The sequence below is a fragment of the Gymnoscopelus braueri genome (assembly GCF_963280865.1).
Source record: "Gymnoscopelus braueri genome assembly, chromosome: 21".
Taxonomy (NCBI): domain Eukaryota; kingdom Metazoa; phylum Chordata; class Actinopteri; order Myctophiformes; family Myctophidae; genus Gymnoscopelus; species Gymnoscopelus braueri.
The window spans coordinates 14048245-14063792 of NC_137623.1; the positions used below are offsets into that span (position 1 = coordinate 14048245).

The following is a 15548-nucleotide window of genomic DNA, read 5'->3' on the forward strand; positions in this document are numbered from 1 at the left end:
TTAATGTTTAACTTTTACCGTGCAATAAATTCATACAAGTAACAATGACACCAATGTAGCAGAAATACATGTCCACAGTTTGGTAGGAACGAGTGCTAAAAGTAATCTAAATAGCAGCGACAGTTTAAGTCACATATTTCGATAAGCCACTAGTTCCGCCGTAACACCGCGTCGCGGCCGGGCTCAGAGTGGCGTTCTGGCAGTGTTGCCAGATTTTGTGAGAGAAATAAGCAACCATAACAAACCTAAAATAAACGACTTAAGAGCACTTTAAACCGGCTATTTGAAAATAGTATATCTACAATCTCACAACGCATCGCAATGCGACACGTTGTAAGCTTATAGATCTGCTATTTTCAAATTTTTTGAAATAAAATGTGGAATATTTTAGATTAGATTAGATTTTTTAAAACATTCTATTTCTAAGTCTCTCTAACAACACAAATCTGGTTTGGGCTCCCTGGCACGAAACATTTTCAGATGGGGGTTAGAGACAAATATATATTAATTTGGGGGGGGGTCCATCCATGATGAAATATTTGAGAACCACTGGTTACATTTTTTTTTTTTAATTGTGAAACAAATAAGCAACTGTCTACACTTTAGAAACAAGCCCCAAAAAACTAAACCTGCAACAACCAATATTTACAAGCAACTTCACATAAAAGTAAGCCCAAAGTCGCTTATAATAAGCGGACATGGCAACACTGTTCGAGCTGGCCAATGAGCGGGAGGTTCTAGTTCTAGAACAATGGGGTTAGGCTCGGCATCCAATCGCAATTGCGCTACTACGGAAAAGACCCCTCCCCCTTTACGTCTCTCTAGCCAACCAGGGCCGAGTGCTCATCAATAATGCATGAAGTTGTGGATCGGGCGTGAATGGTGCTGATGCTGCTCGCTGTGCTCTTCTGAATGCAGAGAGAAAAGGATGCCGCAGCCCAAGTCTCGGAAAATTGCCGTATTGGGTTATAGATCCGTGGGTAAGTTCCTCCTTTAGAGCGAAACGTAGCCTATACCGTAAGTATTGTATGGTACCTGTACATGTTAGGCTGTGCATGGTTTAGAATGTATGTGTTTTTGTCGACTTGAAGCTGCAACTATTCATGAATGTTACTTATATAGGCTACTCTATCATCATCAATATTTAATTAGCATTATCAGCTGCTCGGCAGTTCATCGTTGGTCACAAACATGACTTTGAGCTGAGCTCTTCTCATACCTTAACATGTTTAAAAGTGCATCTGTAATGTTTAAATTTATCATTTTAGGGGAAATATATGAAGGCAGAAGACTACCCGAAACCCGAAACCCCCCCCCCCCCAAAAAAAAACTACCATTTTGCAAACTACCATTTTGCCCCAGTTGTCAAAATGCATTAACCACTTTCAAGCTGGCGTCCTTTTTTGGGCATGTCGTTATAGGTGAAATATTACAAAATGTTGTAATATGTAAAAAAATAAAATAAATAGGAGATCTACAAGCTAGCAACACATCACAATGTGACGTGTTGAGAGCATATAGATTGGCTACTTTTGCAATTTCTGAAATAGAGCATAACCACTTGAACCCTACACCATCGCTGGGGGAACACATTCGTCGAAAATAGCCGATCTACAAGCTCACAACATGTAGCAAGGCGACGCAAATTTATATGTATTTGGCCGCAGAATTCCATCTGAAATTTTAAAAATAGCTGAACTACAAGCTCACAACGCGTCACATCGTGCCAAGTCGTGAGCTAGTAGATCGGCTATTTTCATATTTTCAAAGGGTTAAAGTGGTTAAACAGATTTGGATGCTACATTAACTCATTTTGTTGTGGACCCCCTGGAACCTCCTCAAGGACCCCCTGGCAGTCCCTGAAAACCCACTTTGAGAACCACTGTTCTAGTGTTCCCATCGTAGAAGCAGCATACTAACAGTGTCATATGACACTAGTGGATGGTGCTGCTAGTGCTAACCTGATCGTCATCCTGTTGTGCCAGGCTGCAGTCTAGAATGGTTCTGATGCTGGAAGCCGTGACGCGTAGTCCCTCACTAGTGAGCATCATTGCAGCCTGTAGCAGACAACGTGGCTACGGAAATGTTTACCACGTGGCTCTGCCGGAGGCTAGCCGTCTGTCTGTGTGTGTGTGTGTGTGTGTGTGTGTGTGTGTGTGTGTGTGTGTGTGTGTGTGTGTGTGTGTGTGTGTGTGTGTGTGTGTGTGTGTGTGTGTGTGTGTGTGTGTGTGATTGTGACACATAAAGACATGTGTGTGTGCCTTTGTGTCCGGAGCTAATCTTGTAACCCGCTGGACTGATCAGATTCAGTGCCACATGGAGAATGGAGCCTCATTCCCCCCAGCTCCACTTTATTTCTAGACACACATGGGTCCATAACTAAAGAAAACACCATGAAACCGCTGATCAGACCATGTATATGGGGATTCGCATATTTCCTTTTGGAGAAATGCCGATCCGACCAACTTCAGTTCAGACCAGGCTCTGTACTCCCTCAGGTCCTCGGCGACACACACACCGAGTTTGATGTCGATTGTTCTGATGGTTCTGGTTCATTGTTGAGGTCATCTTGACTTATTTTGGACACAGGGCTACTGCTACTCAGGCTGTAGTGTTTGTGTGTCTACCTGTGTATTGTTGTATACACGATAGTTTTGATCTAATCATACGGTTTTATTCACCAGGTTTGTCCCATTGAGATTAAACTCGTTTACGAGAGTGTAGTGATAGTAAATGAGGTAGAAGTTATTCATCACTAATCTTAACATATAATATCTGACACGTAACATTTTAATGTGTGTGTGTGTGTGTGTTCTCTACGACCAGGGAAGTCTTCACTGACTATCCAGTTTGTGGAAGGACAGTTCGTTGACTCCTACGACCCTACCATAGAGAACAGTAAGTCTGTGTGTGTGTGTGTGTGTGTGTGTGTGTGTGTGTGTGTGTGTGTGTGTGTGTGTGTGTGTGTGTGTGTGTGTGTGTGTGTGTGTGTGTGTGTGTGTGTGTGTGTGTGTGTGTGCGTGCGCGGACAGTACTGTAGGTATACTGTCCAGTCCACAAGGCTATAACAGGCATCTTCACGTGTAAAGCCTGATTTTAGTTGTATGACTGTCCTATGCAAACAATAGTTGATCTACAAGCTAAAAACCTTGTGCCAACAATGGCCTGATGTAGACCAATCTCCCCAAAATGACAAACGGTACACATCTTAATACACAGTAAATGTACACATTCTATTGACTTTGTAAACGGTGTAAACACAACAGGTGAACTCGTATCTCCCCCAGATAATATGGTGACGGTCAAATGTCCTCAACATAAAACTTTAAACCCAAGAAGTGTGATGTGTAGAGTTAGGACAGAACTTTGGGTGCAATGTGTGCATTGCTCCTCTGCGGTTTGACTGGTAAATTCAATCAAAACCCTTACTGGAGCAGGGAATCCCAGGAATGATACTATGAGAGATATTATGTAGCTTGTGAACAGACTGGCTGCACGGACAATAGTGAAATGGATCTGCTTTGTCCAAGACATGTCCCATGGAAGGTTGTAAAGAGGATGAAATCTTAGAGCACTTAATGCTGCACTCTTATCGATCCGAGGAGGTGAATGAAAGATAAATGGTTTTAAAATAATGATGGATTTTCAAGTAATCATGTATGGAATATTTCAAGAAAACAGGCTCAGCATACACATCGATTTGTACTGGTTGATAGTCTCCATTGTGGTGAGGAAAAGTTGGAAAACAATATGCAACGTTATAATAAATCAAACGTGGATCAACAGTGAAATTCAGACAAATAACAGCTGAAATGAAAAGGAGAAAAAACATTGACAACAGGCTGAACAAACAAGAGCCCTAGACCAGGGTCTTCAATGAGGACTGAGAAAGAGAAGAGATGATGATTAAACCTTTTCATGGATATTATAGGTAGCTTACAAAACTTGTTTGTTTACACATGATCTTTTCTATCAATTTTGGATTCATCTCGCACCTACAATTTGAGCCTCTCTTCCAATGTTAAATGATTGATTGATTTGTCTTTATTAAAGTGTCATGTGTGTTTGTGTGTGTGTGTTTGTACACTGTATATACTGTAGATAGAGAGAGATAGAGAGAGAGAGAGAGAGAGAGAGAGAGAGAGAGAGAGAGAGAGAGAGAGAGAGATAGGCCTGTGGATAGTAATTGCATTGTCTTGTGTGTACTTATAATTTTTATTTTCTCCTTTTATCTTGTATTTGAACTTGTACTTTCCATTCTCTCTCTCTCTCTGTCCTTTTCAATCTCTCTCTCTCTCTCCCTCTCTCTCAGCGTTTACTAAGACGATAACAGTCAACGGTCAGGAGTATCACCTACAGCTGGTCGACACGGCTGGTCAGGTGAGCTTGCTGTCAGGTGACTAATCACAGGGGCTCATCCAACTTCCTGTGACTTTTGAGGTTCATTCCTTGAGGTCATTCCTCCTGTGCACGTATAGGTGCATCCCAAGTCTCTTTAATGTCGTCCACATTTGGATGTTTCCCTCCAAGGTCTTTTCCTTCCGTCTTACTCCCTCCCACTGAGGACACAAGGAGAGACGTGAGGAATCGATGCAAGGAGAGGAAACGAGGACATCCTTTTTTTTTAGAGGAATGAAAGTGTCATGTGAAGTGATGTCCGTTTCGGATTACAGCGGCTGTGCCTGCCTTTACGACTCCGTTTAGAGTATTTATTTACATTTGTATTGAGTCATTTGTCATAGTTTGACACACTATTAGTCTAAGGTTACCTGCTTGCTTTGCTGCATGCCCCAGTTTAATTCACCCTGCTACGGTTTCATGTTGGCATCCCCCTACATATAACCAACACTAGTGACAGGTATACCCTCCAGCATATAACCAACACTTGCGTTTACCATCTGTCCTTCTGTCCGTCCGTCCATCTCTCTCTCTCACATACTGTTCTAAACATCTAATTCATTTATGTATTTTCTTTTTTTTAAAGATTTTGGGGCTTTTTATGCCTTTATTTAGAGATTGACAGGGAAAGTAGGCTGACAGGAAATGGGGAGAGAGATCGGGGAGTGACACGTAGCAAAGGTCGTCGGTAACGGGAGTCGAACCTGCGACACGCTGTCGGGCTGGCATTGCAGCCTAGGGTGCCTGGACCGTCACGCTACGGCCCAGGCAATTTCTGCAGTTTTGTATTAATTTATGCAGTCCCCCAACTGCATAACCGATCGCTTAACCAGGGCTCATTCGCCAAAACCAAAACCTGACCACAGTCCCACCCTCCGCCACTGTTGCACAGTCATGAAACATTCAGCTTGTTAAGTCTTCAGGGCTAAGGCTGCTCTCATGTGTCCTAGATCCTCAAAGATGCCTCCTCCCGCCTCCCTCGGAGGTCAAATAAGTGCTTTGGGATGAAAATGGTGTGCGTGTGTGTGTGTGTGTGTGTGTGTGTGTGTGTGTGTGTGTGTGTGTGTGTGTGTGTGTGCGTGTGCGTGTGCGTGTGCGTGTGCGTGTGTGTGTTCCAGGATGAGTACTCTATCTTTCCACAGAGTTACACCATAGATGTGGACGGATACATTTTGCTCTACTCTGTCACATCATACAAAAGGTTGGTTCACTCAGTTTTTCTATTCTTTCCTTCTTTCTTATGTTCATCCATTCTTTCAGTTTGCAAGTAATCTAATTTAGTAAAATATTTAGGTACTTTTACTTAAAGCAACTTTCTTGTTTTACACTAGATTTGAACCTAGGGCTACTGCACAAGCGCTGATTTTTTTTATAATTATTTTTTACCAATGAGCTAATAGCCTGCTTGCTCTGGGGAGAAATTTTGGTTGTTGGCTTCAGGTCAAAATTTGTGTAAAGAGCAGGGAGACCAAATACAACCACCCCAATTGTATACAATATATTGTATTAACATTCTCTACCATACAGATTGGACAAAACAACATTGTATCCACACACAAAAATTACATAATAGATCTTTTACTTGAGTACATTCTACTTCACTACATTTCAGAGGCAAATATTGTATTTTTTACCCAACTACAATTATTTGACAGCTTTAGTTTCTAGTTTCAGATTTAGATTCTTAAAGGAGGAGTTCACCCAAAAAATAACTTATTTTCTATCAATTGCACACCCTATGAAGCCTTGAATCCACAGATTCTTTTTTGTTTTTGTCGCATTCCTAAGCTAATAATTTGATTCCCGTCTCCTACCGGCTAATGTATCCGGTAGGAGACACAAAGTAAATTATTTGTGTCTCCTACCGGAAATACACACGTCATCAAATTATTGTCTTAGGAATGCCACAAAAACAAATCCATGAAATCAAGGCTTCATGGGGTGTGTAATTGATAGAAAATAAGTCATTTTTTGGGTGAACTCCTCCTTTAATACAAAACACATTAAGTGATTAATGGTGATGTATAGGTTATAGGTCAGGTTAAGCACACAAAGTAATTAAAATCAGCCTCACCCTTACCAGCTGCAACGTTAAAGTGATTTTAAAGTTTTAACCAAAGTGCCTGCATGACCTGTGTTTTCCCTCTATACGTGTTCTCTGCTGCAGTTTTGAAGTAGTCCGTGTTATCCATGAAAAGCTTCTAGACATGGTGGGAAACGTACAGTATGTATTCTTCATCACGTATCAGACTCTACCTCACCCCCTAGCACTCCTCTTCAGACTCTACCTCAACCCCTAGCACTACTCTTCAGACTCTACCTCACCCCCTAGCACTACTCTTCAGACTCTACCTCAACCCCTAGCACTACTCTTCAGACTCTACCTCACCCCCTAGCACTACTCTTCAGACTCTACCTCAACCCCTAGCACTACTCTTCAGACTCTACCTCACCCCCTAGCACTACTCTTCAGACTCTACCTCAACCCCTAGCACTACTCTTCAGACTCTACCTCAACCCCTAGCACTACTCTTCAGACTCTACCTCAACCCCTAGCACTACTCTTCAAACTCTACTCACCCCCTAGCATAGACGGATTAAAGTGAAAATGGGCCCTGTGCACAAAATCACCACGCCCCCCCAGATAGCTTTATGACAGCATATAGCCTACATTTTCAAACATTTCACGTGACATTGTCAAGTGCAACAGAGCCATATCAATATTGAGCATTTAAGATCAATATCATCCATTAAGACAACTACATGACAGCAGATTTGTTTGTTTTAATTGACGACAATGCAACAGACTGTGTGCAGATTGTGTTCAGTAGTTCTGAGCACAAGCCTAGGCTCTACTGTAAGTTAACCAGATGAGATAAAGAGACTCACCTGCTGCCACAGAGCCGACTCAGCCGAGGTCGAACGAGTGAACGCACTTCCAAAGTTGTCTACATTGTTTTAATCACAAGAACATGGTTTCCTTATCGTAAATATGAAGTTTTGTTAAATTCTTGCGTTTAATCCAGGTCCGTTGTTTTGCTTGTCAAATGGCTTTAATAGAAATCGGATGTCCTCCTACAACTGGGAGGCTTTCAAAATAAGAGTGTATTTTATTTTACACAATTGAAAACGTGCAATGTCATTAGACAGCACAGGTTTTATTTTGACATCTGCCTAGTGGAAGTAGATGAAATGGGCCGAGGGGTCTCCGACTGACTAATCAAAAGGTTGATTTTCAGGTGGCGGTGCCAGGGCCCCCTTGGCTCCAGGGCCCCTGTGCACCAGCACAATGTTTACAAGCCATAATCCGTCCCTGCCCCCTAGAACTCTCCTTCAGACCCCTCCTCCTCACCCCTAGAACTCTCCTTCAGACCCCTCCTCCTCACCCCCTAGCACTCCCCTTCAGACCCCTCCTCCTCACCCCCTAGCACTCCCCTTCAGACCCCTCCTCCTCACCCCCTAGCACTCCCCTTCAGACCCCTCCTCCTCACCCCCTAGCACTCCCCTTCAGACCCCTCCTCCTCACCCCCTAGCACTCCCCTTCAGACCCCTCCTCCTCACCCCCTAGCACTCCTCATTCCTTGTATCAATTATTGTGGTCTATATATATTTGTAATAGATGCTAGTTATTCTGTGCAGATATATCTTTGTTACTAGTTCACACTATGTTATATGGTGACATGGAGACATATACTGTTAGCTGAAGCTACGTTTTTTTTGTTTAGGCAGATGATAAACAACATGCTGATAGATTATTACAAGATCCTTTGATTAAATGATCGATTATCAAAAAAAACTTATTGATTAGATCGATTTGCTGTTGCACCCCTAAGCAGCAATATCATATCAGACGGCTGGCATGAAACTAGTATTCCTCGACAACCACGACAGTCTTTACCTGTATTAACTAGTCTATCTGTCTGTCTCTGTCTGTCTGTCTGTCTCACTGTCTACAGAGTACCTATTATTTTAGTAGGAAACAAGAAAGATTTGCACATGGAAAGGTATGGTACCACTTCAATCTCTTCTCTTTCTCTCTTGCTCGCTCTCTCTCTCTCTCTCTCTCTCTCTCTGTCACATGCACGCATGCACGCACAAACGCATGCGCACACGCGCGCACACACGCACACGCACACACACACACACACACACACACACACACACACACACACTCAGACTTGCGTAGGGGAACTAATATAGACTGCAGGTTTTCTGATGTTTCTGCTTAAGTAGCAAGCCTGTGGTGTATGCGTGTGCGTGTGCATGTGCGTGTGTGTTGTCAAGGAATTCTGGATCATTCAGTAATTCTTGAGGCACGAGGAGTTGGAGACAATATTTCACGGTGGTGCCATTGTTATACTCACAGGGACAAGCTGTACCAAAACAAGACAAGCTGTACCAAAAAAATGCAAACTGTACCAAAGCAATAGTACCATAGCTAAGCGAAGACATCTCGACTCTTATAACATGCAAAACATCAGATCATATCATAACAGGCAAAAGATGAACAACATATTGGCAAAAGTGAAGGTCGGATAAAGTTAAACATAATAACAATATAATGTAATTCTACCACAATTCTTCCTCAGTATGCACATGTGTCTAGGGACATGGATGGATGTGAAGGCATACTTCCTCGTATGGGTGCCATGTCATTGTTCCTACCCATTATAAATAACCCTATCCCTAACCCTAACCTCACACTAACCGAACGGCCGCAATAATGGGATGTCGGAAATTATGAGCGGATTCCCCTTGTACGTGTGCATGGAAGTGAGTGCATGAAGAGTGCGTGCATTAGTCTGTTTTAAATGAACAGAGAATGGTGTCTGTGTGATTATCATAGAGTCTGGTAGAGCTGATGCCTTGTTCTGCTCATGGAGCTACACTATTGATAGTCGTGATTCATCACTGTCAGATGGAAACCTTGTATGTCCAAAACCTTTACTTTTCAAAAAGCCTGTGTTCCAATGGATCCAATGTAGTTATTATTTATTCACAAGCTCATTTATTCATAAGGCCACTGACAGACTTAACTACTTTCACTTTCAATGTTTGATCTACAAGCTCACAAAGCGTAGTGATGGAACGGGCTGTGAGGTTGTAGATCAGCAATTGTTGCGTCAATGTTGTACGACGAAGTATACGCCATTAATGTAAGACAAAACATTAAAAAGTTGAAATGTGGAGATACAAGGTTTCTGCCCGACAGCAATGAGATGCAGTGAGTACATTCATGGCTTCTGCTGTGGTCTGGTTAGCTATCCGACACACACACACACACGCACGCACGCACGCACGCACGCACGCACGCACGCACGCACGCACGCACGCACGCACGCACGCACGCACGCACACACACACACACACACACACACACACACACACACACACACACACACACACACACACACACACACACACACACACACACACACACTCTGCAGCACTTTGCGGCAGGGTCCAGTTGCTACACCTAGATTTCGCTATGGCCACTACTGCAGCTCCAGTTTGTGTGTGCGTGTGCGTGCGTGTGTGCGTGCGTGCGTGCGTGTGTGTGTGTGTGTGTGTGTGTGTGTGTGTGTGTGTGTGTGTGTGTGTGTGTGTGTGTGTGTGTGTGTGTGTGTGTGAGAGAGAGTGATCCAATTAGAGGAGTGAGAGATGCTTTTGCAGCAGGAAGTTGTATGAAAGTGATGGAGGGAGAAGAGAAGAGAGGAGAGGGGAGGGGAGGCGATGGGAGGGGGGAGAGGAGAGGGGATGAGCGGGGGGATAAGGAGAACTAGAGAGATATGGAGAGTAGAGTGATCAATAAAGCAGGAAGATCACATCACAGCAGTGTGGAGAGGAGGGAACATAAGCAAACCAAGAGGGAAGGAGGAAAACACATGAGGAAAGATGAGAAGGGAAACAGAGCGTGACATTTAAGAAGAGAGAGAGAGAGAGAGAGAGAGAGAGAGAGAGAGAGAGAGAGAGAGAGAGAGAGAGAGAGAGAGAGGGAGAGAGGGAGGGAGGGAGCTGCTAGGACAGAAGATGAGGAATGTAGCTGAGGAGAGCAAAAACGGAGAAGAGACAGAGAGAAAAGAAGACCACCTCATGTGGTTTGTCATTCTGCTATGGTTTATTCTATTCTGTTCATTCCCTTCTTTCCTCTCAACCACTTATGTTGCTTGAGTTAAGCCCTATTTTATACTTCCTATTACTACTGAATACATAGGACTACAAATGGAAACAAGTCCCCAGGACTTTTTTTTGTGTTATCCTTTTAGCCTAAATGTCTGACTGTGCGTCGTGCTGTTTACATTTCTGACTAATAAAGTATTCAATCAATCAATCAAACTGACTGACACAGGGAACACCATCCTGACTAAGAATCAACCTTGGGACCACTGTTGTGTCGGGTGGGGGGATATGGGCTAGTCTGGCGGATATGGGGGAAATCATTATTTTACAATAAAAGCAGGAGATTTGGCACATTATTAGAGCATGCCCTAATTTGGGATTAATTTGTAACAGTGACTTTTACAGCTTGGTATACAGCAGAAATTGATTCAGCCCATAAAGGTCATATATATAGAATATGTAAAATACTTTTTCTCAAAAATGCCTACCACACTGTTTTCCAGGGGGATTTTTCCATTTTCAGTTCTGACTCTTTGACTGGCGCGCTAGGGTGGTCAGTGATGTGGCCAGTCATTTGATCACGGAGGCCACTTGGGTGCACCACGCCTGCACACGTCATGGGCCGATTCTGTAATTTATCTAATATTCTTTACTATCACTATCATTTAGTTCCCCTTATGCCAGATAAACAGTTTGTAATTACCGTAGGTAGCTGCTACCATGTTGTAAATAGTACCACTGTGTTCCCCATCCTTTAAAATGGAGGATTAGCCACCGGAATCAAGATCCTAGGTGGTATTGAGTTGCTGGTTAAATAACAGCAGGTGAAATGGTTGCAATGGGACAAAACTGAGATGACCCTATAGGCAATCTTCCTTATTGCCTGCTCTAACAGTGTCAAAACTTACGCTTTTATCGTAAAATGCACAATTCCATAAAAATATTGCGCATATCTACCGGACTATAAGATTAGTTTTTTTCTTGAGTTGCACAGCACGGTCTGCACAGTCTCTCGTGGTGGACAGGGACAGAGATATGTAGTTGCAAAAGGTAAAAATAAATGCTTTTACTGTAAGCTCTGGGAATTCTGCCTGACTACTCCTCTCCTCTCCTCTCCTCTCCTCTCCTCTCCTCTCCTCTCCTCTCCTCTCCTCTCCCAGAGTGATTAGTTTTGAGGAAGGCAAGGCCTTGGCTGAGTCTTGGAACGCTGCCTTCCTTGAGTCATCAGCCAAAGAGAACCAGGTGAACACACACACACACACACACACACACACACACACACACACACACACACACACACACACACACACACACACACACACACACACAAAGACTGCCGTTATGTTACGCCACGTTGCATTGCGTCACTGCTATCAATGTCGTCATTGTTATGTTATTGTAAGACTCATTTTTGCCAGACCCAAGGGGTCGGCCTACATGAGGCTTTGTCGGTCGGTGGGTCGGTCTGTCCCTCTTTTCCTGTCCTGCCCCTCTTTTCCTCTGCACACACGTCATGCGAAGTCCGGCCATTCAGATTTCAACCACTAGGGGTCTGGCAGTACCAGTTCCCTTGTTTTAATCGGACAGCATCAGAAGAAGCACAGATTATGATTTTGCATACATAGTTACACCTTACAGCTTAATGTAGCCTATTTTATGACACAATTTAGCTTACATACAGTACGGAACAGGAAAATAATCTAAACCGTTTTCTTCACAAATCCATACACTCACCCCTTGTTTTAGCAGGAATCTGTTTTTAATTTAGTTGATGGAATATCTAGAAACATATAAATAGCCTGTCAAACTGTCAAAAAAAGACAACATAACATACTTCCTGTTTCCTGACTCTGTACTTCCTGTGTTGCCAGACGGCGGTGGAGGTGTTCAGGAGAATCATCATGGAGGTGGAGAAGATGGAGGCGGGACAACCCCAGGGTCCATCTTCCTGTTCTTTGATGTAGTCCAGTGTCAGAGGTCAAACGCATGTTAAATGCAGACTGAACTGTGGCTCTCAGCCTGCTGGACAGGAACCTATATCCTCTCTTTGGAGGCGCACAATAATATCCTCAGTGTTCATTTAGAGCAGGGGTCTTCAACCCCTTAGCCAAGGCCCCCTTAGCTGAGAGAGAGAGGCGAAGCAGGGACCCCCACTACATATTGTATGTTCCTATCACAGAGGTTTGTAAGCCCCCCTGTAGTAACTCTGGAGGACCTCCTGGGGGTCCCGGACACCTTGTTGAAGATCCCAGAAAGGATATACAGGCAAAAAATCTAATCATAAAAAGAAGACAATAAATCCACAGAGATTTTAAAAAGCTGTGGATTTAACAGTGTCGCAATGATTATGAGTGTGAAATAATCAATAATTTTGTAGCTCTGGCAATAATCCAGAATTATAGTTTTGTTTACCTCTGCAAGCCGTAAGCAGACAGCTGTGATTATCCATTTGCTTAAGTTGTGTAAGGTATTTTCCACCTAAATATGTTCTTCTAAAACAGCCATTATGTTAGGATGTTCTACCTAATTGCTGCCTTATAGAGGTGACAGGGAAATAAGGAACCTCACACGACAGAGATGTTGTAAAAGTGAGACATCTAGTGGCTGAATGTTGTCATGAACGCTCCTTTAACTGAGAGTGCACGAAAGTAACCAAATGGACCCTTGTCTGTGTCTACAAATGGATACATTAACACTGAGGATTTTATTGTGTGATATTGAAACTACTAGCTGCATGTCAATTCTATTTGAAGGTCCTGCTCTGTTGTCAGAAGTGGGTTTTCTTCGGATGTTGGAAGCCACTGTGTCTCACAGACAGAATAGTTTTAGTTTTCAGCCATGTTAGCAAGTAATCTGTTGCTGTTTTTAGACCTCATACGTTCAGCTGAAGTTCGATAACACCACCGCGGGCTCATGCCACTGGTTTCAGTGAAGTTCGCTCTGATAATGTACATTCCATTCAAAGAAAGAAAATGGAGTCAAAAAGCAGTCTTGAATCAATCAAGAACATGTGTTTAGATAGTTCTTTATTATTATTAAAAACAATATAATATCTTGTTACAAGAAGAAGAATTACAACTAATAGTTAATTTCCTCTTAATTGTCTCAGTTCAATCCACAGCCATTGGCTGGCTGACAGTTGGTTTACGTTGCATGACGCTTTCCCCTTGGCAACATGGCTGACATTCTAATGTTCCCAATAAATGGAATCACCTTGGCAACAGCCGCAGATATGAGCTGTGGAGCCCTCATGGCTGCCAGTGAGAACCCAACTCAACAAAGTTTGCGGAGGTGTCTGTCCCGGTCATCCCTATGTCCAAATGTTCAAAGTCTCAGTCAAATAGTTTAAAGCAGCGCTTCAACAGTAAGATAAGGTTGTCTGTAAGACAGCAGTTTAAAACACCTCTTCAGCAGTAAGTCAATAAGATAGTCAGAAAGTATCATTTCAAAACCGACCACAGGAGTAAGATTTCATGGATAGTTTCTTCAATCTCGAAGGCTCTGGATCAAACATATAGGAATATGTAGGATCTTAAACACATAAATAAAATACCAAATCATTTTCCTAATCAACAGTGTGATAAACAGGGGTTTATAACAGGAGATCATGCTCCTATCTTATACAGTATATAACTTGAGTGAAACAGAAGCATCCCTTCTTGTCCCACAGGTGATATTTGTTTTGATTTTGATTGATTGGATTGGATTGGATTCTGACATCATCATTGATGGTTTGGTCCAGAGGTTAGCTCTATCTAGTAAAGTTTGGTCGTGTAAATGTAAACACAGGATAAAGAGTTAGTCCTGGATAACCCAGTATGGTTTAACCCGGGCCTGTTGTCCAACCACCCTTTCCCCATACCAGACAGATCACTCCTCTTTATTTGAAAAACATTTTTATATGAGAAAATAAAAATATTTCTGTTTTTATGATTGTTCTCATTAAAGCTGTGTTATGTTTGACTAAGAACTGCTCTCATTGTCTTTATTCATAGCAGATGAGTGATCAATATTGAGGATGATATAGATAAAACATATTAGCAGTAATTATTACTTTGGCAATACTAAATAAATAATTATAAAATTAATTATTTTCATGTAGGTAAACGAAAAGAAAAGTAGTAATTGAAGACTTATTTTACAAACATCAAACTGAAGTGGTGCTGCATGAGACACAACAAAGTATATCGGGTTATAAGAGGTTATGATGTTGGCATAGGTATTAGAGAGAGAGAGAGAAATGAAATAGTGGAGAAATAATGTCAAAATGTTTATTAAAACAAACACAAGACAGCCACTCTTCTTTCTCTTCATCCTGTCAGGCTGGTAGAGATGTTAGAAATGCAACTGAGTATTCAACAGCCATAATACTTTGTTTAACCAAAGTAAGTATTATGGCCAGCATCCCTATTCTGTTGTGAGCTTGTAGGGATCGGCTAAGAGATTTGGTGTAGACAGAAAAAAACGGTTCAAGTACAGTTGTAACTCAGGTCTGTTTCTTAGAGGTTTAAGAAATTACCTTTCTTCAGCGACTAGGTTACAATTAGGAATAAGGTTCGGTTTTGGCAGAGTTTTACTGAGGTTACGTTTAGGAATGAGGTTAGGTTTAGGCATAGTTTACTGAGGTTAAGTTTAGGAATACCTGGTGGCGGAAAAAAGGCCTTTTCAGCAAAATGTGTGTGTGTGTGACCTTTGTGTGTGTGCGTGCGTGCGCGCGCGCGTACGCACAACTCATCTATTCCATGGGTTCCCAAACTTTTCAGCCCGCGAGCCAAAAATAAGGCGGCCATTGACTCGCGACCCCACCTAAACCTGGAGGTAATTTATGCATATAATCGTGCACGTTCGGTGCGCATTTGAAATGTATTAAACTGGTAAAATGTACTATTTGTAATCATTTTAGGTTGTATTTCATCCATTCTGTTGAATAAAAATAAAATAAAAAAATGATGACCCAAAATAATTTCGCGACCCCACCGTCAGTCTCCCGCGACCCCAAGTGGGGTCGCGACCTCGACTTTGGGAACCCC

The 15548-nt window shown here is 42.5% G+C and overlaps 1 protein-coding gene across 1 annotated transcript; it reads left to right on the forward strand.

The window, feature by feature from the left end:
- Positions 1 to 928: 928 nt before the first annotated feature.
- LOC308077106 (GTP-binding protein Rheb-like) lies at positions 929 to 12482 on the forward strand (the record flags this gene model as incomplete). The annotated part of the gene is made up of 8 exons (XM_080417660.1): positions 929 to 980; positions 2827 to 2898; positions 4313 to 4380; positions 5517 to 5599; positions 6566 to 6622; positions 8355 to 8402; positions 11679 to 11760; positions 12390 to 12482. 8 exons carry the CDS (start codon positions 929 to 931, stop codon positions 12480 to 12482), a joined length of 555 nt encoding a protein of 184 aa, XP_080273786.1.
- Between the last annotated feature and the right edge of the window lie 3066 nt (positions 12483 to 15548).